The sequence below is a fragment of the Rhinopithecus roxellana genome, chromosome 1 (genome assembly GCF_007565055.1).
Source record: "Rhinopithecus roxellana isolate Shanxi Qingling chromosome 1, ASM756505v1, whole genome shotgun sequence".
NCBI lineage: Eukaryota > Metazoa > Chordata > Mammalia > Primates > Cercopithecidae > Rhinopithecus > Rhinopithecus roxellana.
This window is the reverse complement of record NC_044549.1, coordinates 124,426,157-124,449,901: the sequence shown is the minus strand read 5'-3', so window position 1 is coordinate 124,449,901 and position 23,745 is coordinate 124,426,157. Positions and strand designations below refer to the sequence as shown.

The following is a 23,745-nucleotide window of genomic DNA, read 5'->3' as shown; positions in this document are numbered from 1 at the left end:
TGTTAGCCAGGGGTAGCCCTTAAGTGATACTAGGGCCCCTTCCTCAGGACTCCCGTTCTCCTGAGGCAGGATACCTAGTCCTCCCCCAAATCAGCATGAGAGCAGAAAGGACCCTTGCCAGAGGATTTAGGACCACTTTTGGCACTAGATATAGAACGTTTCCCTAATTAGTAGACCCAGAGGGTCCCCCATCATTCTCAGTCTGTGTGGGAGCCTTAAGCCTTCCCAAGCTCAGCAGTTCAATGCTACTGGCATGAGACCATTCTTGTGCACCAAAATCAGAGGCCGACTTGGCCTTATGCCTTTAGCACCAAATCCAACTGGCACTGCCTTGAGATAAACTATGGAGTCTGCAAGGCTGAGTGTGGTTTTCTGAGCACCACTTGGTCAGGCCTGCCATCATTTCCCCAATGCCATGTGGAGAAGCAGCAGGGGCACAAGCAGTTAGCCTCAGAAACCTGGCTGGCACGGGACGACTGTGAACATGCCCGCAGGCTTTTCAAAGATAGTAAAAACTTTCAACTCTTATTTCTTCCAATCTCAGTCATGGAGGTTGAACACTGGGGACACCTAGTGGCATGAAGACATTACTAGCTACGATATCCTCGGGGCCATCCCCTTGAGTGGAGATTCAGATTCACTTTATATTCTTCCTTTTTTTTTGAGACAGTTTCGCTCCTCTTGTTGCCCAGGCTGAAGTGCAATGGTGCAATCTTGGCTTACTGCAACCTCTGCCTCCCAGGTTCAAGCAATTCTCCTGTCTCAGCCTCCCAAGTAGCTGGAATTACAGGCGCATACCACCACGCCTGGCTAATTTTTGTATTTTTAGTAGAGACAGGGCTTCATCATGTTGGTCAGGCTGGTCTTGAACTCCTGACCTCTGGTGATCCGCCCGCTTCGGCCTCCGAAAGTGCTGGGATTACAGGTATGACGCACTGCGCCCAGCCTATATTCTATTTCTTCTTTGTGAGAATATCAATCTAAAGAAATATTCTGTGGCTATTAAAAATGGGGCACCAGATGTGAGCACTATCAAAAAAAGGGGAACACAGGCTTCATCTTTCTCCCCATGATTTGTGTGTGTGCGTGTGTGTGTGATGGAGTCTCGCCCTGGAACACAATGGCGTGATATCGCTTCACTGCACCCTTGCCTCCCAGGTGCAAGCGATTCTCCTGCCTCAGCATCCCAAGTTAACTGGGATTACAGGCATGCACCACCATGCCCAGCTAATTTTTGTCTTTTTAGTAGAGATGGGCATTTCACTGTGTTGGCCAGGCTAGCCTCAAACTCCTGACCTCAAGTGATCCGCTCACCTCAGCCTCCCAAAGTGCTGGGATTATAGGCGTTAGCCACTGCACCCAGCCTCTCTCCAGGATTTTCTAATCCTCATTTGTTCTTTGAACCCCAAACAGACTAAACTTCCCAATTAAGGAATCTCCCTTAAAAATATTTGATTAAACAATGCCAGTTCTCTAAGAATCATTTCAGGCTAGGTTTGCCAAGACATACTAGAATGTTTAGATAGGCTCCACCTAATCCTTTCCCCCACTACTTTTACTTACCTTCTAAAGGGAATAGAAGGCAAACAGGTGCTGAGACACCTTATACCATGCAACTAAATTCATTTGTAAAGATTACTTTACTGTCCTAGAAAAATACATGTTGCAAATTTGAGGGCTACAACTTAACCACTTTAGAGGCTTCCTGAGGGAGAGGGGATAACCTCTGAATATCAGACTCTGTGGTAATGTGTGGGAGAGGCATATTAAATATAGTTGGGTCAGGTACAGTTTTTTAAAAAATCCCTTTTTTCCCATTTTTTTGTTTTTCTAAAAAAGGAAGATCAAATTGCCATCTGTCTGGCTTATTTTGTGTGTGCATGTATATATAGGAACAGCTTGAGGGGAAGGGTTATGTCATGCAATGAGGCAAAAACAAGACGACCTCCTCTGACAGAGGAGCCTTAGTGTTGTAGAAGGGAAGCAAGGCTGAGGTCACTGGAAAGGCTTAGAATGAAGCTGCTCCTGCCTGTTCCTCCTGAGAACCCAGAGCAGCAGTGGTCCAGGGCACAAAGCATAATGCTCTCTCATGAGGATTCCTATCTGAACACATCAGAAGTCCTATGAACATAGATAGGTCTGTTTCAGAATATAAATGGTAGTGACTTCCTGTGCTCCTGAGGCGGGGCAAAATAATCCATAAACACATAATCCTTCTGGGCAATAATGTTTCTGGACTGGCCGAGCAGAGGGCTCTAGGAACAGAGGTGGGGGTAGAGTCAGGGAGAAAAAAGGTTCTAGAGATGGGATGTCTTCAGGGGAACTTTGAGAAATGTCCTTTGTTCCAGCATTCCTAAGTGACGGCACTGGTGAGCCTGGTCTGAGTTGTCATCAGTGTCACTGCCAAGGCCAAGGGCCAAGGGTCAAGATGCCACTTTAGGTTGAGAAGAAAGTGCATCTCAAGGCCAGTGAGGGCTGCAAAATGGTTTGCGGCTGGGCCAGAAGGAGCAAATGGAGAAAGGCTCTCCTTTTTAGATGCCGATGGTCTGTAGAACTCGCCTCTCGTTATCATTAAGGTGGCCTGAAAACATGATGTAGCAGGGCTGCTGAGCAAACTGGCAGAGGAAATCTGTGAGATATGCCTGGAGGAAAAGAGTAAGAGTGGCATTAGTGAGATGTTGCAAGTCACCCATTTGCAGTGAAGCAAGAACCACAATCAAATGGCACAGGGAATGCTGGTTTTTAGACAAATGCCAGCTCCCTGAGGAATGGTCTTGGATGTTTTTGGATCTAGTTTAGGTAATCCAGAGGGAAACCACATTTTTCCAAGGCTCTGTCACCCCAAGGACCTTCACAACATAGACTCTAGAAGATGAATTACAACACATCAAGTGCAAAGTTCCAGCCCACCCAAAACACCGGACTACTCAACAAGACAAGAACTCTTTCCCGTGAGGCTCCCATGTTAAATTATAAATGGATTTTTTTTTTTTTGGAAAAAAAAAAAAAAAAAGAAAGACAGACAGGGTCTTGCTCTGTCACCCAGGCTCAAGTGCCGTGGTATGATCACAGTTCACTGTAGCCTTGACCTCTTGGCCTCAAGTGATCCTCCCACTTCAGCCTCCCGAGTAGCTGGGACCACAGGCATGTGCCACTATGCCCAGATAATTTTTAAATTATTTGTAGAGACAGGGTCTCCTCTGCGTTGCCCAGACGGTCTTGAACTCCTAGACTTAAGCAATCCTCCTGCCTTGACCTCCCAAAGTGTTGGGATTACAGACATGAGCCACCATGCCTGGCCATAAATGGATTTGAGCCCATATTCCTGTTTCCATGGCCTGGGACATTGCCATTTGCAAGACAGCTCTGGACACCCTCACCTGCAGATCAATCTGATAGAGAGGATCCTTCAGGGCATCAGGGTCATCTTCCTCATCATCCTCGTAGTAATCCTCCTCTGTTAGACACAGCCAACACAGGGCGGGTCAGGACAAAGGCCCATGATCAGGCCCTGAATGGTGATATACTACCACATGACTGAGGCGGAAGGTGCAAAAGCCCAAGGAATTTCCCTGTGGGCCCACCTCTCCCCTTTCTTGGGTACCCCATTCTTGGGATCAGTGTGCAAAGAAAAGGTATTTACCATGGCTGTCCTCTCATCAAACAGCTTACCATATTTACTTGTAGCAAGAATGTCAGATAAAAGTTGGCCAGCTAAACCATCCTCCTCCTCCTCCTCTTCCTCCTCCTGGTCCTCCCACATATCATTGGAGTCATCTACTTGGAGATGAAAAGTAGCTAGAGCTAGAGCACATTCATGCATTTCCCCTCCCCAAATCCAAACAGACCAGAAGGGCCCCAAAGGCTTCTGCAATGTGGCTTGTAGTACCCAGTGAAAGAGAACCAGAAATGGCCAAACTCTTCTGGTAAATCTGAATGAAAGAACCTGGAGATATAAAGGTTGAGAGGCTCTTAAGAAGAATCAAACCAAAGAAGGGCTATGTTAGCTTGCCTCCTGGCTGCCTCCCACCCCAGTCTTCACATGGCAGACTGGAGAAGCAGCTCTTTACATGCCTAGTCCCTAGCACGGTGCCAGCCACAGAGCAGCCATTCCATTAACCATTAACTTTTTTTTTTTTTTTTTTTCAATTAGTGACTCAACAAACCAAGTTGCTAATTTGACAATTTGTAACTTGATCTGCCAGGCTAAAAGTCTCCTCGGAGTAAGGGCCTGGTGCACCTTGACTCCACTCTGCAGGAGTGGCCTGGCGAGCGGCATTAGCCTCCATGACGTTGGAGAGCTCGTTGATGATCAGCTTTAGGATCTTGACCAGCAAAGGAATGTTTGTCCAGCGTTCTGGGTCTGGGAAGGAAGAAAAAGGCTTCAAGTCAGAGTGTCACTGGGCTTACTTCTGGAAGTATCCCTGTCCCCTCCTCAGTGCCGCTCACCAGAGTTCACCACCCCTCAGACTTTCACTGTCCCTGACTATATCTAGTCTCCAAAGAGTGATTTAAAGTTTAATAACTTTATTCTGTTTGGTATTGTAACAGTTCAGAAGGTGGGAGAGATGAGAGTTCAGGGATTAAAGGAGATAGAGTCTCGTTAGTAATAAAGCTCTGAAACTAAGGAACTGTATAGAGCCAGTACTCCAGTCCCAGTGACTTACAAATTGAGAGACAGCGGAGGTAATTATAAATCTACATTAAAGATAGCAGCTCTGTACTCCCTACCTGCAAATCATTGGAGTTACAGGCCAAAGTCAACTCAATAACAAAGACATGCTGACCATCTGTGCCCAAGCCTCAGAATGAAGCTGGAAACTGGGATGCTTGGTACCTGAGACTATTTTTGTCCTTTTTTTTTTTTTTTCTCCAGACAGAGTTTCACTCTTGTTGCCCAGGCTGGAGTGCAATGGCATGATCTTGGCTCACTGCAACCTTCGCCTCCTGGGTTCAAGCTATTCTCCTGCCTCAGCCTCCCGAGTAGCTGGGATTACAGGCATGCGCCACCATGCCTGGCTAACTTTGTATTTTTAGTAGAGATGGGGTTTCTCTATGTTGGTCAGGCTGGTCTCGAACTCCTGGCCTCAGGCGATCCGGCAGCCTCGGCCTCCCAAAGTGCTGGGATTACAGGTGTGAGCCATCACACTCACTTTTTTTTTTTTTTTTTGAGATGGAGTCTTGTTTTGTTGTCCAGGCTGGAGTGCAGTGGCACGATCTTGGCTCACCACAACCTCTGCCTCCCAGGTTCAAGCGATTCTCCTGCCTCAGCCTCCCAAGTAGCTGGGATTACAGGCGCCCACCACCACATCTGGCTAATTTTTGTACTTCTAGTAGAGACAGGATTTCACTATGTTGGTCAGGCTGGTCTCAAACTCCTGACTTCAAATGATCCATCCACCCTGGCCTCCCACCAACTGCTGGAATTACAGGCGTGAGCCACCATGCCCGGCTTATTTTTGTCCATTTTTGACAACAGGAAGAAACCATATGTTCTGATCCCCTTTACCTAAGTTTCCTGTTGCTTCTTTATCAAACCCATCACCAACAATTATGTTTTAAAAATATACACCACAATGCATTCCTTCCCTCCACCTAGGTATCCTTAGCCCCTTATTATAGGGAGAGGATTGGAGGAATTGCATCATCACCCACTTTTGGCTGACTTAGAGCGGGTGCGGATGCCCTCATCCATGCTGTAGATCTCCTCTCCCTTCACACGGATATCCTGTAGCCGTTTGTCATCTGCATTGATGCCATGCTGGAGCAGCTTACAGAGTGCCACAGAGCTGGCAAGGAAGATCCAAAAAAAGGTCAATCAGCCACCCATCTAGAGTTCATGCCAAGGAGATAAGCAATTATGTCCTAAGGCCCTCTATTTGACAGTGAAAATTCTGTTAACAACTAATTAGGAGAGCTAAGAGAGTTCAGCTGAAAATGAGATTTTAGAGTTCATGAGATGGTCTAATGAGATCTGTTCTTCTTCCTCTTCTTTTTTTTTTGTGATAGGGTCTCATTCTGTCACCCAGGCTGAGTGCAGTGGTGTGATCATGGTTCACTGCAGCCTTGACCTCCCTGGGTTCAGGTGATCCTCCCACCTCAGCCTCCTGAGTAGCTGGGACTCCTAAGTGGGTGGGCACGTGCCACCATGCCTGGCTAAATTTTTGGTAGAGACAGGTTTCACCACGTTGCCCAGGTGGGTCTCAAGCAATCTGCCCACCTCAGTCTTCCAAAGTGCTGGGATTACAGGTAACCTGTTCTTCTTGAACAAAGCTAGGGTGGGCAAGCATCACGATGGCTATCCATATTGTAACGTGCAATGAGGTGATAAGAATCAGTGGTATCAAAGTCCAGGATAGAAAGTTAGGAAGCCAGGGTTAGAAGGCTTGGGTTTTTTATTTTTATTTTGAGACAGTTTTGCTCTTGTCGCCCAGGCTGGAGTGCATCTGCCTGTCGCCCAGGCGTGATCTGCCTCCTGGGTTCAAGTAATTCTCCTGCCTTAGCCTCCTGAGTAGCTGGGATTATAGGCACCCACAACCACATCTAGCTATTTTTTGTATTTGTAGTAGAGAGAGGGTTTCACCATGTTGGCCAGGCTGGTCTTGAACTCCTGACCTCCAGTGATCTGCTTGCCTCAGCCTCCAAAAGTGCTGGGATTATAGGTGTGAGCCAGCGCGCTTGGCCAAGGCTTGGGCTTATAAAGGAAAATAAGCCACTAGCAGCACTTAGCTGTGTGAAGTCTGCGGTAGACAAGGGATCTCTAGCAAGTAGAGATCAGAAATATATAGTCTACCTGTGTTGACTGTCTTTTGGGGATTTCAAGATGGCAGTTATTCACATATGTGCCTTAGCAATAAAGAAAGGGAAAAGGGAATACAAAGAGCCATTTGAAATGTCAAACAAAAATCTATGGAGCAAATCAGGGAAAAAAAGAAATATAGGTCAGAAGCAGTGGCTCACACCTGTAATCCCAGCATTTTGGGAGGCTGAGGTGGGTGGATCACTTGAGGTCAGGAGTTCAAGACCAGCCTGGCCAACATGGTGAAACCCTGTCTCTACTAAAAACACACACACACACACACAAAGAATTAGCTGGGTGTGGTGGTGCTTGTGTGTGATATTCGGAAGGCTGAGGCAGGAGAATTGCTTGAACCTAAGAGGTGGAGGTTGCAGTGAGCCAAGATTGTGCCACTGCAATCCAGCCTGGGGGACAGAGTGAGACTCTGTTTCAAAAAAAAAAAAAGAAAGAAATATAAGTGTTGAAGTGGTGGCAGAAAGCCCAGAAAAGAAAGATGGGATTGTACCTGACTTTGCCTTCATACTGTCCATAGAACAGGTGCTGTCGGCTTGTCCACTCAGCCATCACAAACTCTAGAGCAGGTTTGCCAGTAGGTCCTGGGAGGCTACACAGGAACTCCAAAAGAGGTTCTAGCTGAGTGTGCACCAGATGAGCAAACACCATGATCAGGGACTAGGAGAAAATAAGGACATTTGCTTCAGGGAAATCAATTTCAGAGACATAAGAGATGAGAAGGAACTGGTCACTCAGATAAGAGACAGAGTCTACACCGAGGGTATTATTCACAGGACAAGAAAACATGGAGATTTCCTTGTCCATGTTTCTTAGGCCAGACAGATCCCATTTTACTTAACTGTCCTACAAGGGTAGTAACAGGGTAAAATAACTCAGGACCAAAATACTAATTTTCACTTCTATCAGTCAGGGAGTAGGAAGCCCACTCCCCACTGTTCTCTTACCTGCATGACACTGAGTGTCTCTGCCTGCTGCATCTTACTGAGGATGGCACGAAGAATCTGGTCTAGATTCTCCCCCAGCTCCCGCCCTGCCTTGGAGATGAGGGTGGAAACAAGGCGGCCCACAAAGGCCGCAGTGAACTCTGATGTGCGGGGGTCCAGGAGCTGGCTCACCACTTGCATCACATACCACAGTCCATTGTGGCCCTGCTCATCATGCCACTGGGCTACTTGTTCCAGGGTCACTGACACATAGGCCCGCAAGCACTCTCCGCCATTCTGGGGAGACAGGGATGGCAAGCAAGATTAGTAATCGAGGGACAGATGCCAGGAAGCCCTCAGTCTGTATAAACAAATGTTCTCAGAGGCCTATGCCTCATAAAAGCAGTGAGTCTACAGTATTTGTGGTGGGCTCATACCACGGGAATCAGGAATTTACCGTTACAGACACAGACATGCATTACATAATTCCCCCTTTACCTAATGAGCTATCTCAAAAATGTGTATTATTATTATTTTTTAATCACAAGGGACAATGGCCAAGCAAAATGAATTTTAGTCATAAAGGTCTACCTCTGGTACTAAAAAAATATGCTTACAATCTTGCAATAATTGGGGATACTATAGGACTTCATATAGGTCTTACACAAACCACTAGTTGCCTAGGGATTTCCAAGCTGATCAATATTCACTGGCAAGTTCCTATAACCTTTATAATCAATCACGGTAGTACACACCTGAAAAGGTAACCAATTCACCCAGGAAACAAAAAGGGAAAAAATATTCAGGCATCTCTCCCCTCTCTAGAGGCCCATCACTCTGCTGATTTTATTAATAGAGGAAATATGCAGAGACTTTCTTATGGCCCCAAGTCTAGATGTCTGTAATCTCTTTCATAGCAGCAATACCCAATATGGGTAGGGTGCTTAGTATCTGTATTTTTAAAAACTGTAACATGCTCCAAAGCACCAGAAACGCTTGGCTTTTGCAGCCTGAACCCTTCCTGAATCTGCTAAGTAAATATGGAGTTGAGGAATTCCGTATTTCAAAAGCATAAAACCATGTCAGATTTCTCAGCATAGTAAAGGCCCATGACTGGGTAGCTATCTTCCCCCTTCTAGTCTCCATGTCTTAGATACCTGCATGGTGGCATTGTCATCTGTGTGAAGGGTACACTGTGCCACAGCAGGGAAAGCTTGGCAGATGAGAAGCTGGGAAAGGGGAGGCTTTGTATTTCGTACTACTGTTGTCAGGATATCAATGGCTGTCTGAAAGAGAGAAGAAAAAAAGAGTCAGAATTGCCTCTGGGGTTGGGGGTGCCCAACAACTAAGATCCTTACTGGATGGGTATCACATAGCAACCCGAGAGAAAGCTTATTAATGAAAGGCAAGTTTCTAAAATAAAAGGAATAATTAAATGGGTAGTGCTCTCAGCCTCCTTATAATAGCTTACTAATTGATTAGTCCTAGGGGTGGGCACTAGTACATGGTAGTGGATTGGATAACCAGGTGACATACTTAGTGGCACTGTGTAATGGTGGCACTCTGTTCAATTCACTGAGGGTACCTCTGAAACAAGAAGAGCCATTTTCTTTCTTTTATTCTTTTTTGAGGCAGAGTCTTGCTCTGTCACCCAGGCTGGAGGGCAGTAGTGCAATCTCCGCTCACTGCAACCTCTGCCTCTTGGGTTCAAGTGATTCTCCTGCCTCAGTCTCCCAAGTAGCTGGAACTGCAGGCGCCTGTCACCATGTCCAGCTAACTTTTGTATTTTTAGGAGAGACAGGGTTTCACCATATTGGCCAGGCTGGTCTCAAACTCCTGACCTTGTGATCTACCTGCCTTGGCCTCCCAAAGTGCTGGGATTATAGGCATGAGCCACCACGCCAAGCCAAGTCATTTTCTTAAAGCTTCAGACAATCACCCACTGTCATTGTGGGCAAAAGAGCTTAGCAAAATCACCCCATGAATCTCTAATGCTATTAGGTTCTTGTCAGCTACATGCATCTGTGGGTGGCACTTGTATATCTCACACACACACACACACACACACACACACAGCCACTTACCGCACAGAGCCCTGCAGGGATCTTGTCTGCTGGGGCCTGCATTATGCTGACCAGAGTGGGAATCAACCTCATTTGCATTGGGCCCTGACAGGCTTCAATCTGGGACAGCTCCTTGAAGATGTCCTGAGCCAGTGAGGCGACGACGGGATCTGAAGTGGATAAGGCAACACGGAATCCCCCTGCCTGATGGTCTGCATCTGCTTCTCGCTTAATGATGCCTGTTGTTTGGCCCTAACCTAAGTTAACAACTTCTGCATTGATTACTTATAACACACCCGGGACCTAGTGGGGCCATATGAATAACCTGAAAGAACAGGAGTGATCCTAAATCTCCAAGAGGTACACTTTGTATGGCTTCATTAAAGTAGGGACTAGTCATTAACAGCTACTCCTAAAACAAAATGTAGTTTTTTCTAGAGAAAAATCTTTAAAGTCTTTATTCTTGTGAAACCTAGATTATAAAACCAAATGCTTAAAAAAAAAAAAAAAAAAAAAATAGCCCACTGATATTTTAAGAAGACATGAAAGGTGCAAAAATTGCCAAAACACTGACTTTGATGCATGAGAGAAATCATACATATCTCCTATGAGGTAGCCATGGTAGCCATGAAGAATTCTCAAAGCTACTTCTGGGGCAAAAGGCAAAACTCCTAAAAAGCAGAGCCTTATGAAGAAAGGGAACTTTAGCTCAATCTTCTTTATCTATATAATAAAACATCATCCTCTATTTAGTATGGAAAAATACAGGCAATGTACATTAAAGTATACCTTAAAAGACCACTGCAGCATTGTTTGTAATAGAAAAAAATTGGGAATACCCTAGATGTCCATTAACAGAATGGGTAAATTATGATATACCCATTTCATGGAATACTATGTAATGGCTGAAAAGAATGAGATATATCCAAGAACACAATGTGGAAAGCTCCTCAGTACACATTTTTTAGTGAAAAAGCATATCAAATAACATGTTTAGTATATCACATTATATAAACAATCCTTATCCTGTACATCTTTCTGAGCTTCAATATTAGAGCTCTCTCTTTAAAAAAAAAATCCTTAATATTTAACTAGTAATAAGGTATTAATAAATACATTCACTACAGGAAAAAAAAAACTTAAACTGCAGAAAAGTAATAAAGAAAACACCTGTAATTCCACCACCTAGAGATAAACACTCTTAAAAATTTTGATTTTTTTTTTTTTTTTTTTTTTTACATACTTATCTATACATACATCCTTTCCTAAAAGAAAAAATCAAAACTTGGGATCATATTCTATGGATTTTTTGGGAAAAGTATCTTTTCATTTATTACAATGTAAGCTCTTTCCCATGGTTTTAAATATTCCTTTTAAGCTTGATTTTTAATGGCTGAACAGTATTTCATTTTATGGATATAATTAACTAATGTCTTTTTATAATTTCCAAATTTTTACTACTGTAAAAAATATCTAGTGAATAACTTTGTTCATAAACTTTTACATGTATCTTTCTTTAGTATCTCCTTTTCTAAATTATAGTCCTAGCCCTTTTCTTTTATGAGGCTTTTCATTTGCCCAATTTCCTATTCTATCATCAAAGTTCTGAATTATGTCTCTTGCTTATAAGCCTTTTATTTATTATCTTTTTCCCTAAGTCCTTACTAGAGAGTAAGTGTTACAGAAATAGGTACTCTATTTTTTAATGCTGCTACATTTACAGCACAATTCTATTTTTTGCTAATCCAAAGCCAGATTCTTTGCTTACGATGTTAAAACCATAGCACCATAGCTAAGACCAAACCTAGGGAATCTTTCATTTAAATTCCCTAGCCACCACCTTTTCTTTGGTGCCCCTCATAACACATTCTCCCTGGTGGCATACCATTACTGTACTTTAGGAAAATGGCGATGGTGAAGGGGCAGATTTTGCTTTCCATGCTTGCTGTGAATTCGGGGTCTACTGTACAAACGATGCACAGCGTCTCCATCACCAGGTTGAGGACCTCTGAGCTGAACTGGGCTGCTAGGTGAATTAAGCCATCCAGGATGCTGGGGAGGAAGGGCTGGAGCACATGGGTACTCTCTGATACTTTGAGTTGGTCACAATAACTAGAGAGAGACAGATAAGCAAGAATTATTTAAAAAATTCAATTCCTGGTTTTCCCAATCAATCTCACATATTATAGCATTTATATGTGTAGCTTTATAAAGCTAATTCTAAAGTTAGGTAAGTTTCTACTTCTTTCTGGATGTATTATATAAACATTAGAACCACCATTTCTATGTTCTCTATTTATTTGACTTTTGCTATTTTCTTTAAAAACTTCTGCTTTTTTTCTTGAGGTTTTTTTTTCTGCATCCTGAAACAAGCTTAATTTATATAAACTTTTTTTTTCTTGAGACAGAGTCTCGCTCTGTCGCCCAGGCTGGAGTGCAGTGGCCGGATCTTGGCTCACTGCAAGCTCTGCTTCCCGGGTTCATGCCATTCTCCTGCCTCCTCAGCCTCCCGAGTAGCTGGGACTACAGGCACCCGCCACCTTGCCCGGCTAGTTTTTTTGCATTTTTGTAGTAGAGACGGTGTTTCACCGTGTTAGCCAGGATGGTTTCAATCTCCTGACCTCGTGATCTGCCCGTCTCGGCCTCCCAAAGTGCTGGGATTACAGGCTTGAGCCACCGCGCCCGGCCTTATATAAACATTTTATTTACACTTTCAAAATCAGCCTATTAGCTGTAGGATTTAAAGTTCCCTTATAGTTTTACTGTATTAGCCTCTTTTCAATCAACAAATATTTACTGAATGTTGCTTACCATGTCCAAAATGATACAATTGTTAAAAATACATTGTCTAGGAACAGACACTGTGGCTCAGGTCTATAATCCCAGCACTTTGGGGGGGCCAAGGCAGGCAGATCACCTGAGGTCAGGGGGTTCAAGAGCAGCCTGCCCAACATGACAAAACACCATCTCTACTAAAAATGCAAAAAATTTAGGTAGGCATGGCATTGCTCACCTGTAATCTCAGATACCTATAATCTCAGAGAGGCTGAGCCATGAGAATCACTTGAACCTGGGAGGCAGAGGTTGCAGTGAGGCGAGATCATGCCACTGCACTCCAGCCTGGGTGACAGGGCGAGACTGTCTCAAACAAAAACAAAAACACAACAACAAAAATTATCTAAGTCTTTACTTTTGTTTATCGTTAGAATGGCAATAAGTTAAAAGGCAATAAAACATTGTTTCTCTATGTTAAAAGAATCTAATATAGAAACAAGGCACTTAGCAGTACTCAATAAGTGGTTCTTCTCTTTCTTTTTTTTATTTTTATTTTTATTTTTTGAGACGGAGTCTCGCTCTGTCGCCCGGGCTGGAGTGCAGTGGCTAGTTCTCAGCTCACTGCAAGCTCCGCCTCCCGGGTTTACGCCATTCTCCTGCCTCAGCCTCCGAGTAGCTGGGACTACAGGCGCCCGCCACCTCGCCCGGCTAGTTTTTTGTATTTTTTAGTAGAGACGGGGTTTCACCGTGTTAGCCAGGATGGTCTCGATCTCCTGACCTCGTGATCCACCCATCTCGGCCTCCCAAAGTGCTGGGATTACAGGCTTGAGCCACCGCGCCCGGCCCTCTTCTCTTTCTTTCTTTTTTGAGATGGAATCTCACTCTGTTCCCCAGGCTGGAGCGTAGTGGCATGATCTCGGCTCCCTGCAACCTCTGCCTCCCAGGTTCAAGCGACTCTCCTGCCTCAGCCTCCCGAGTAGCTGGGAATACTGGGAATACGGGCACCCGCCACCACGCCCAGCTAATTTTTGCATTTTTCGTAGCGATTGGGTTTCACCGTGTTGGCCAGGGTGGTCTTGAACTCCTGACCTCAGGTGATCCGCCTGCCTTGGCCTCCCAAAGTGCTGAGATTACAGGCGTGAGCACTGTACCCAGCCAATAAATGTTTTTTTCTTAACTTAAATGTTTTATTTTAAATGTCTTATAACCGTATTATTTGTGTTGGCTTTCCAAGGTCCACAATGACCAGTGAAACTGTGGGCTTTAATCTCAGATCTGTCCACAGACTTTTTGATTTTTAGTTCATAATGTTTGATTCCAATACTACCCTGCTCTGACCAAACTTCTCCTAAAGAGCTGATGTGGAACCTGGCTTTGGTCAGTTCTCAACTCCTTAGACTAGCTTTTGGATCCATCCCTCGACCAGCATTTATCTGTCCTCTCCCTCCCTCCATTTCCCACTTCTATTCTAAGGGTTTATAGTTACTTTGCCCCTCTAATGAACTTGAAACTGTACAGTATGGTAAATCATAGAGTTTGCATCATCTGTCTACATCATACTGGATCTTGTATGCCATGCTAAAAGAGGTTGGACTTTATTTTGGAAGTCGGTGTTTCTTTAACTTGTGTTACTCCTAACACCTAATCTTCTCTTTACCCTAAAGTCTCCAGGGGAAACTGATGTCCCAGGAAAATATTATATATTTATCCTGTGGCTTCCTATACTGCCTGATATAATACGACTTTCTTCTGAAGTACCTCTATCTCAAGTTTGAAGAGAATAACTGGGAGCCACGAATGATTTTTTTTTTTTTTTTTTTTTTTTTTTTTTTGAGATGGAGTCTCGCTCTGTTGCCAGGCTGGAGTGCAGTGCCATGATCTTGGCTCACTGCAACCTCCACATCCTGGGTTCAAGTGATTCTCCTGCCTCAGCCTCCTGAATAGCTGGGACTACAGGCATGCACCACCACACCCAGCTAATTTTTTTCGTATTTTTAGTAGAGATGGGGTTTCACCACATTGGCCAGGATAGTTTCGATCTCCTGACCTTGTGATCCGCCCGCCTCGGCCTCCCAAAGTGCTGGCATTACAGGCGTGAGCCACCGCGCCTGGCCGTCATGAATGATTTTAACAGCAGGAGCAAGAAAATCAGTTTTCTATTTTAGAAAGATCAACTTGACAGCTCAAATAATATGGTCTGCAGAAGTGTGAGGCTGCAGATAGATCAATCAGGAAGCTGCTGCGTAATTCAAGGAAGAGAAATAGCACAATCAGGGTAGTAGCAAGGGAAGATGGGAAGGAAGAGATGAGAGGCCAAGGAACCAAGATCTAAAAGGCAAATATCTGAGATCTCTATCTTCATTAAAACAGGGAATTCGGCCGGGCGCGGTGGCTCAAGCCTGTAATCCCAGCACTTTGGGAGGCCGAGGCGGGCAGATCACAAGGTCAGGAGGTCGAGACCATCCTGGCTAACACAGTGAAACCCCGTCTCCACTTAAAAAATACAAAAAATTAGCCGGGCGAGATGGCGGGCGCCTGTAGTCCCAGCTACTGGGAGGCTGAGGCAGGAGAATGGCGTGGACCCGGGAGGCGGAGCTTGCAGTGAGCTGAGATCCGGCCACTGCACTCCAGCCTGGGCGACAGAGCGAGACTCCGTCTCAAAAAAAAAAAAACAAAAAAAAAAACAGGGAATTCAAGATCTTTAAGTTCAAGATCTAAAGTTACAAGATTTCTACCTTTAATAAAAAGGAAAATACTGGTAGGACAGGCCTGAAGGTGGTAACAAGCTCAGTAGTAAATGTGTTGATTTTCAGGTACTTGTAAGATATCTATCCTGGTATGGATAGTAAGCAATGAATACATTAGTTTGTAGCTCAGGAGAAAGTATGACATAAATTTGAGTTAAAAAATGTGAAACAAGTATAATTATTTGTCAATCAGTATCTTGTTTCAGAGATTATTTAAGGGAGTTTGCAATGATACATAAACTATGACATGAAGGAATAAATTAAAACTGGGGCTAAGGAAAAAAAGCAAAGCAACGGTGGAATGCTGATCATTAAAAGGTTACTAGTGACATTAGAAAAGACAGCTGCAGGCTGGGCGCGGTCGCTCACGTCTATAATCCCAGCACTTTGGAAGGTGGGGGTGGGCGGATCACCTGAGGTTGGGAGTTTGAGACCAGCCTGACCAACATGGAGAAACCCTATCTCTACTAAAAATACAAAATTAGCCGGGTGTGGCGGCACATGCCTGTAATCCCAGCTGCTGGGGAGGCTGAAGCAGGAGAATTGCTTGAACCCAGGAGGTGGAGGTTGCGTTGAGCTGAGATCGTGCCATTGCATTCCAGCCTGGGCAACAAGAGCGAAACTCTGTCTCAAAAAAAAAAAAAAAAAAGAAAAAAAAGAAAAACAGTTCCAGTAACACGACAGGGACGTAAGCCAGTATGCAACTGGCTAGTAAACTAAACAGGAAATGACCAAATGGAAACTCTTTATTGAAAGATAGCTAACGATCCATTCATAGGACAGGTCTTAACCTGGATCCACAGATAGGCTTCAAGGAATTCAGTGTTTGACAACGAACATTAACATTTTCTAAACACATATGAGTGTCCATTTCTCTGGTCTGAATATCCATAGCTTTTGTCATCCTTCAGAGAGACCTGTTACATCTCTCAAGAAAACCACTAAACCACTACCCATGTGGTCCAAGAGATATGAACATTAAAAATAAAAGTTTTCTTCACAGTTCTTCTGATTATAAAAGTAATATAAACTTGTTGAAACAAACAAAATGTTTTATATATATAACAGAGAATGAAAGTTCTTTGTACTCTAATCTCTCCCAGAGAGAATCAAGGTCGATAAGTATGCCTGATAGGTACTGCTGTCTACCTAACACACTCTGGAAAGTAATGGGCTTATTTTACCCAAAGTACTTTCACATTCATACCAAACGCCTCTCACAGCTTGCAGCTGCAAACATTTCCATAAAATTACAACACAAAGTGGGTAATTCTCCAATGGAATCAAGTTTCACAAAGGTCAGAAGCTATACAGGCAGTGACCACAGGTACACACTCAGAAAAACCCTTAAAATAATATTTATGACTTAAGCAGCCAGGGCTCTCTCTTCTCAGACTTTTACAATGGTCTTAGAGCTTTCTGAAAAGCTATACTTAGTTTGCCTCTTAAGATAATACTTCTAATTATTTTAGAGCCAAAGATCTGCTTCACCTAGATTGAAGCAGAAAAAGATGGGACTCTGTTTATGGTCATAACATTAAGCATTTAATTAAAGCAGGCAGTTCTTGAATGCTTTCTAATGACACATAACACGGCATCTCAAAAGGTACTCCTCTGCCTTAAAAGGTATGACAGAGCAGGCACATGGAAAATAAATTTTGTGTTGGTAGTTTTAGGATTCAGTTGAGATGTTTAAGTTTGAGACTAAAATATTCCTTAAAACAACAATGGTCCTTCTAGTCTGTGTAGGAATATAAATAAATGACTTTTGATCCATTAGTAACACTAGCCTTAAAAAAGACAGTAAAACTGGGAAAAAATAAGCAGTGTTTCTAGGTCACATTATCCCAGATTTGGTTTCTAATATAAATATAATCAACCAACAAAATGATGTGGACTCTAATCCTGCTTCTATCATTCATCAATTGTGCAACCCTGTGCAAAACATTTTTCTCTCCAAGCCTCAGGTTCTTTACCATTAAGAGATGATTCCAGAACTGGAGTGAATTTAAAGAGGAAGAGGAGCAGAAAGAAACAGGACATCTTCTGGACTCATAAAATCCATGTCCCTGGCATGGTTTCTTTCCCTGTCCTTCCAACATTCACCCTGAAGGAGATCATTAGCAGGGATTTCCAAGCAACATAATTCATTGGAAAACTGTGATTTGGTATATCTAACCTGAGCAACTTTCCCTTAAGATAGTTATCACCCTAGGGTAGCATACTCACCCCCAGATGGCTCTCACTGCAGAAATTCGAACTGACGGGGGCTGTGTCTCGTGAAGACCACTAACTGTTGCCTGTAGGAACTGCTGGATCAGTTCAGGGGACATAGCAACAGTGAACCGACTGGCAGCCCAAAGTGCCCGGCCCAAGAGGAAAGGAGACACTGGGAGAAAGACAGAGCAATTAGGGGCTGGAAATGAAAATTCCTATTACTTGTCCTTTCTATTTCCCACATTCATTCCGATTTTTTTTTTTTTTTTTTTTTTGAGATGGAGTCTCACTCTGTCACCCAGGCTGGAGTGCAATGGCGCAATCTCGGCTCACTGCAACCTCCGTACCCCCAGGTTCAAGCAATTCTCCCGCCTCAGCCTCCTGAATAGCTGGGATCACAGGCACCTGCCACCACGCCTGGCTAATTTTTTGTATTTTTAGTAGAGATGGCATTTCGCCATGTTGGCCAGGCTGGTCTAAAACTCTGGACCTCAAGTGATCTGCCCGCCTCAGCTTCCCAAAGTGCTGGGATTACAGGCGTGAGCCACCACGCCCGGCCCTCCATTCCTCAATTTTTTAGAAGTAAATGGATGCTACATAATATGTACAACTTATTTGAGAGAAAAAGCGTAACCTTGTATGATGAAAGCAAATGTGTGACCTGTGGTACAAAATTAATTTCCCAGTTTTCCCTTGACTCTTGCGAGCAAAGTAGATCTTGAATACTATTGGACTAAAAGGATTTTACCACCCCAGTCCTCACCCTGAGCTCTCATTATTCCTTACCTGCACTACTAGTTAATCTTTTTTTTTTTTTTGGAGGTGGAGTTTCGCTCTTGTTGCCCAGGCTGGAGTACAAGAGCGTGATCTCAGCTTACCACAAACTCCACCTCCCGGGTTCAAGCGATTCTCCTGCCTCAGGCTCCCCAGTAGCTGGGATTACAGGTATGTGTCACCATGCCCAGCTAATTTTGTATTTTTAGTAGAGATGGGGTTTCTCCATGTTGGTCAGGCTGGTCTCGAATTCCCGACCTTAGGTGATCCAGCTGCCTTGGCCTCCGAAAGTGCTGGGATTACAGGACTGAGCCACGGCGCCCGGCCCACTTAATCTTCTAAATGCCATCTCCATTGTTGTTTATTCCCACTTTTGGACCACTCTTTTTTTCTTTTTTCTTGAGACGGAGTCTCGCTCTGTCACCCAGGCTGGAGTGCAGTGGCACCATCTCAGCTCACTGTAACCTCTGCCTCCCGGGTTCAAGCGATTCTCCTGCCTCAGCCTCCGGAGTAGCTGGGATTACAGGTGCATGCCACCACGCCTGGCTACTTTTTGTATTTTTAGTAGAGACAGGGTTTCACCATGTTGGTCAGGCTGGTCTCGAACTCCTGACCTCAAGTGATCTACCCACCTCGGCCTCCCAAAGTGCAGGCATGAGCCACCGCGCGGCCTTGGACCACTCTTAAAACTTTAATTATAGCTCTGATCATGTCATTCTTCTATTTAAAATCTGTCAATGAATTCCATAGTCCACCAAATAAAGATTACCCTAGTCATCAGGTTATTCAAGGCTCCCTAAGTTCAGTGACTCTAGCATTACCTATGATTTCCCTTTATGGTTTCCAAACTCAAGTACACATCCCTCCTTAGCAACTTACATCTTACTCTCCCAGCTCTCTGCCTTGTTCATAGTGCAAGTCAACATATTCACCTCCTTGCATTACTTATTTATTCATCTCTTAGGCTGAAGCAATTCTAACTATCTCTGTGCCACAGTAATTCTGTCTTTAGTGTTCTTACATGTTATATATATTGTTTGATAGTCTAGCCACTAATTTAAGGATTACTACCCTTGTTTACTATAAGCTGCTGAGGACAGACTATTCTTATTCAGCTTGTCACAGGGCTTAACTTGGTTACTCACACAATAAACATCCTGTTGACAGAAAACATTGAACAGAACCTAATAAACTGTGCCAAACAATTACACAATACAGATGCTCCTCTGCGTATGATGGGGTTACTTCCTAATAAACCCATCATAAGTTGAAAATACTGTAAGTTAAAAATGCATTTAAATTTAATACTGAACATCACAGCTTAACCAAGCCTACCTTAAACATGCTCAGGACACTTACATTAGTGTAAAGTTGGGCAAACTCATCTAACACAAAGCCTATTTTATAATCAAGGGTTGGATATCTCATATAATGTATTGAATACTGTACTGAAAGTGAAAACAGAATGGTTGTAAGGGTACTTGAAATACGATTTCTACTAAATGCATATTGCTTTGGCATCACTGTAAAGTTGAAAAATCGTTAAGTCCAACCACTGTAAGTGAAAAACTGTTTATAACTTTATATAATGTACAGAAGCAGTTCCCAAAGGATGGTCCAGAAATTCCCTAAAGTTAAAACTATTTTCAAAGTAATACAGAGATATTAGTTTTTTCACCTTCATTCTTTCTTTTTTTTTGAGATGGAGTCTCGCTCTGTTGCCCAGGCTGGAGTGCAGTAGCATGATCTCGGCTCACTGCAACCTCCGCCTCCTGGGTTTATAGCAATTCTCCTACTTCAGCCTCATGAGTAGCTGGGATTACGGATGCGTGCCACCATGCCCACCTAATTTCTGTATTTCTCAGTAGAGATGGGGCTACACCATGTTAGCCAGGCTGGTCTTGGAACTCCTGACCTCATGATCTGCCCACCTCAGCCTCCCAAAGTGCTAGAGTTACAGGCATGAGCCACCAAGACCAGCCTCGCTTTCACTGTTTTTTTTTTTTTTTTTTTTTTTTTAATTTATTTTTTTGAGACGAAGTCTTGCTCTGTTGCCCAGGCTGGAGTGCAGTGGCATGATCTCGACTCACTACAAGCTCCGCCTCCTGGGTTCACTCCATTCTCCCGCCTCAGCCTCCTCAGTAGCTGGGACTACAGGCACCCACCACCACGCCCAACTAAGTTTTTTTTGTATTTTTAGTAGTGACGGGGTTTCACCATGTTAGCCAGGATGGTCTCGATCTCCTGACCTCGTGATCCGCCCACCTCGGCCTCCCAAAGTGCTGGGATTACAGGCATGAGCCACCACGCCCGGCCACTTTCATTCTTTCACAAGTATACAGTGTAGTTTTCCAGAGGTTATATGATATTTGATATTCATGGCTCTGACAGCCAGTGGAATGCATGTTTCCATTTCTTTTATTTTAAAAACATCTCAGTTTTAATTTTTAGTATAGTAAATATTAATAAATCAAAGCCACATAAAAATGTCTTTTAAATTGTTGATAATTTGCAACCAAAAAGTTTCAGAATGGTTGGCGTAGAAAAGGTTTTAGCTACAGGCAGGATTAACAAATGATATATGCTGAGCCTTTTTCCAGTCTAAATAACAAATATTCTAAAATTTCCAAAGTCTTTGAAAAATCTTTGCTAGGGTAAATTCTACAAGAAATGTGTTAATGGGCTTCAGAAATCTTTCAATGTAATTATGGGATGCCTACTCAAGGCACTTGTAGGATACAAACATTAGACATGACTTCTACTCTCAGAGACCTTACTAGTAGGAGTAAGAAAACATATTCAACAATGCAGCATATGATAAGTACAGAGTGAAACAGGATATTCCCAATGGATCTGAGCTCTGGATGTACAACCATTTTAATTTGTGATTCAGAGAATGGAAGTGATGGAGTGAGATACCCGATAATAGATTACCTATTTAAAATCACAGAGCAGAACATTTTCAAATGACGTAAGCTACTCCCAGAACTATTCTACGGAGAGGAAGTAAATGGACTGAAAACAGAGCAAACAATACCAAACGTTCCATGATTTAGGTACTGAGAGAGAAAGCAAAGGCAGTGTTTTGGGATGGGGATCTGGCTCCAAGGATGAGGAAAGGCATGGCACGGCAGAAGCAAGTAGCAGAAAATGCCACATAGACAATGATTCTTAGCTACTGCTCTGTATTGTGGAAGAAATCGGTCTAATAGTAAAGGGCTATTTTTTTTTTTTTTTTTAACTGAGTCTTGCTCTGTCACCCAGGGTGGAATGCAGTGGTGTGATCTCGGTTCACTGCAACCTCCGCCTCCTGGGTTCAAGTGATTCTCCTGCCTTAGTCTCTTGAGTAGCTGAGACTACAGCCTCCCGCTACCACACCCGGCTACTTTTTATATTTTTAGTAGAGGTGGGGTTTCGCCAAGTTGGCCAGGCTGGTCTTGAACTCTTGACATCAGGTGAGTCACCTGCCTCAACCTCCCAAAGTGCTGGGATTAGAGGCGTGAGCCATCACACCTCGCCTGCTTTTTTCTTTTTAAGACAGACAGCTAACATGGAATGAGAATGGAACACTTTAATTATTTGGATATTGGCCAAAAATAAAGTTTGAGAAAAATGACAGGAAACAAACAGGAAGAATGTGCCTGATACAGAATGCTTCAACAATGGGAGCAGAACTCGATAATTCTGAAGGTACAGCAACCAGATTTGCAATCCATTCAAATGCCAAAAACAACCACAAATGGGAATACCAATTTGGGAAGAAACATAAACATCATGGAAGAATTATGAACTAGGCAATATTAGATTGTTATCAGGTGAAGCTTAAGTCAAGGTCTCTGGGCTGTTTTAGAGGTTTGGATGAGTTCAAGCTGTAGGGTGCAAACAATTTTCACTCAAAGGACACAAGAATATCTGGCCTACCGGTCTAAGTGAACAATATAACCAAGTTAATGACAGGTCTAAAGAGCTTCTAGCATCTGGCATGTGCTGAAACATACCTGAGAGGTTGAGGTCTGCAAGGATGACATTGGTCAGGAACCCATGCATGTCAAAATGAATCCTGCCATTTTTCACACTGTCAGTGATGATGGCCTTCACTGAGCCTAGGGCAAGCATGCATGCCTCATGGATCTTCCACCTGTGAAAGGATACTACAGCCTAGTAAAACATACTACACTGCCAAAAAAGATAAATATTTGAGGAAAGAAGACTCAGAAAAGGGCACTCCAGCACAATCTCTTCCAAAAGAGTCATTTACCTTAAGCCCTTCCATTCTAACCTACAGCTGAAAACAGAGTGAAATTTTAATAAGAGATTAAATCTGTTATTAAATTAAAACCAGATTTTCAAATTAAGATAAAAATAAATCCATCCTTTCAAGACTTTTTAAGAAGGGGTAAACAAAAGCATCTTAACCAATTAGTGGCTCACTCTTACCAGTGCTCAGTGCCACTGTTTTTGGTTTGCTCAGCTTCTTGTAAATGTCGAGTGGCTGCAGCAGCCAGGGCTGCTGCACTTTCATTCTGGAAATCTGTGGCCACAGCCTACGGAGAGAGAAGAGCTAATAAATCTGTTTGTGCCCATTAAATGCATTTTAGTTGTAAATTGTTTTAGTCATGGCTGTTAGAAGTGATTGGTTCAAGCTCTTTTACATACATGTGCAAACCCCAATTAATTGTATTTAAAATGTTATACCAGTAGGTCAGGATCTCTAATGAAATTCAAGTAATATCTGTATTCTGTAGTGCCTAGGCATTGTAAGACTAACCAGTTGGCTCCTTTGGCTATATTCCAGCAGAGTATAAATGAGCAATAATAGATGTAGCTTTGGATGACAATGGACCAAATATTTGCTCTCCTGGAGCGTGATCATAGAAAAGTAAGTCTAATCTACTAATTGGAACTGAATATAATCTTTCATAGCTCCTTAGAAATACTAAATGATAATGAGAAGTGATTCATCAACAGAGAACAAATCTCCTACCCAACAAGAAGTAAGTGGCAGTTTCTTCTTAGTATTTAGCCTAGAGACTCTATGCTCTAGCTAGAAGCAGCAAAGAAAATAAAAGCAGGTATTTGGATGTTCATATTTCAGCAATCTGTTTTGTTTTGTTAGGTTTGCCAACCTTTGGTCTGTGCTACAGATTCTTGTTGAAGAGTGAATTAAACTGAAATGTTTTTTTTTTTTAAGACTGAGTTTCACTCTTGTTGCCCAGGCTGGAGTGCAATGGTGTGATCTTGGCTCACCACAACCTCCGCTTCCCGGGTTCAAGCAATTCTCCTGCCTCAGCCTCCTGAGTAGCTGGGATTACAGACATGCACCACCAAGCCCAGTTAATTTTGTATTTTTAGTAGAGATGGGACTTTTCTATGTTGGTCAGGCTAGTCTCGAACTCCTGACCTCAGGTGATCTGCCTGCCTCGGTCTCCCCA

General features: G+C 43.3%; 1 protein-coding gene across 4 annotated transcripts in view; it reads right to left on the bottom strand.

The window, feature by feature from the left end:
* Positions 1 to 1,621: 1,621 nt before the first annotated feature.
* Positions 1,622 to 23,745, bottom strand: part of IPO9 (importin 9) — a 53,437-nt gene continuing 31,313 nt past the window's right edge. For all 4 annotated transcript variants that reach the window (XM_010378860.2, XM_030930067.1, XM_030930071.1 and 1 more), the window contains exons 12-24: positions 22,751 to 22,857; positions 22,312 to 22,451; positions 17,552 to 17,711; positions 11,686 to 11,912; positions 9,822 to 9,970; positions 8,895 to 9,023; positions 7,759 to 8,034; positions 7,305 to 7,471; positions 5,656 to 5,789; positions 4,241 to 4,363; positions 3,673 to 3,777; positions 3,381 to 3,457; positions 1,622 to 2,642 (exon numbers count right to left, since the gene is read on the bottom strand). In XM_010378860.2, coding sequence (XP_010377162.1) covers positions 2,532 to 2,642; positions 3,381 to 3,457; positions 3,673 to 3,777; positions 4,241 to 4,363; positions 5,656 to 5,789; positions 7,305 to 7,471; positions 7,759 to 8,034; positions 8,895 to 9,023; positions 9,822 to 9,970; positions 11,686 to 11,912; positions 17,552 to 17,711; positions 22,312 to 22,451; positions 22,751 to 22,857 — 1,905 coding nt within the window. In that variant the 3' untranslated portion in view covers positions 1,622 to 2,531. The remainder of the gene's footprint in view (positions 2,643 to 3,380; positions 3,458 to 3,672; positions 3,778 to 4,240; positions 4,364 to 5,655; positions 5,790 to 7,304; positions 7,472 to 7,758; positions 8,035 to 8,894; positions 9,024 to 9,821; positions 9,971 to 11,685; positions 11,913 to 17,551; positions 17,712 to 22,311; positions 22,452 to 22,750; positions 22,858 to 23,745) is intronic.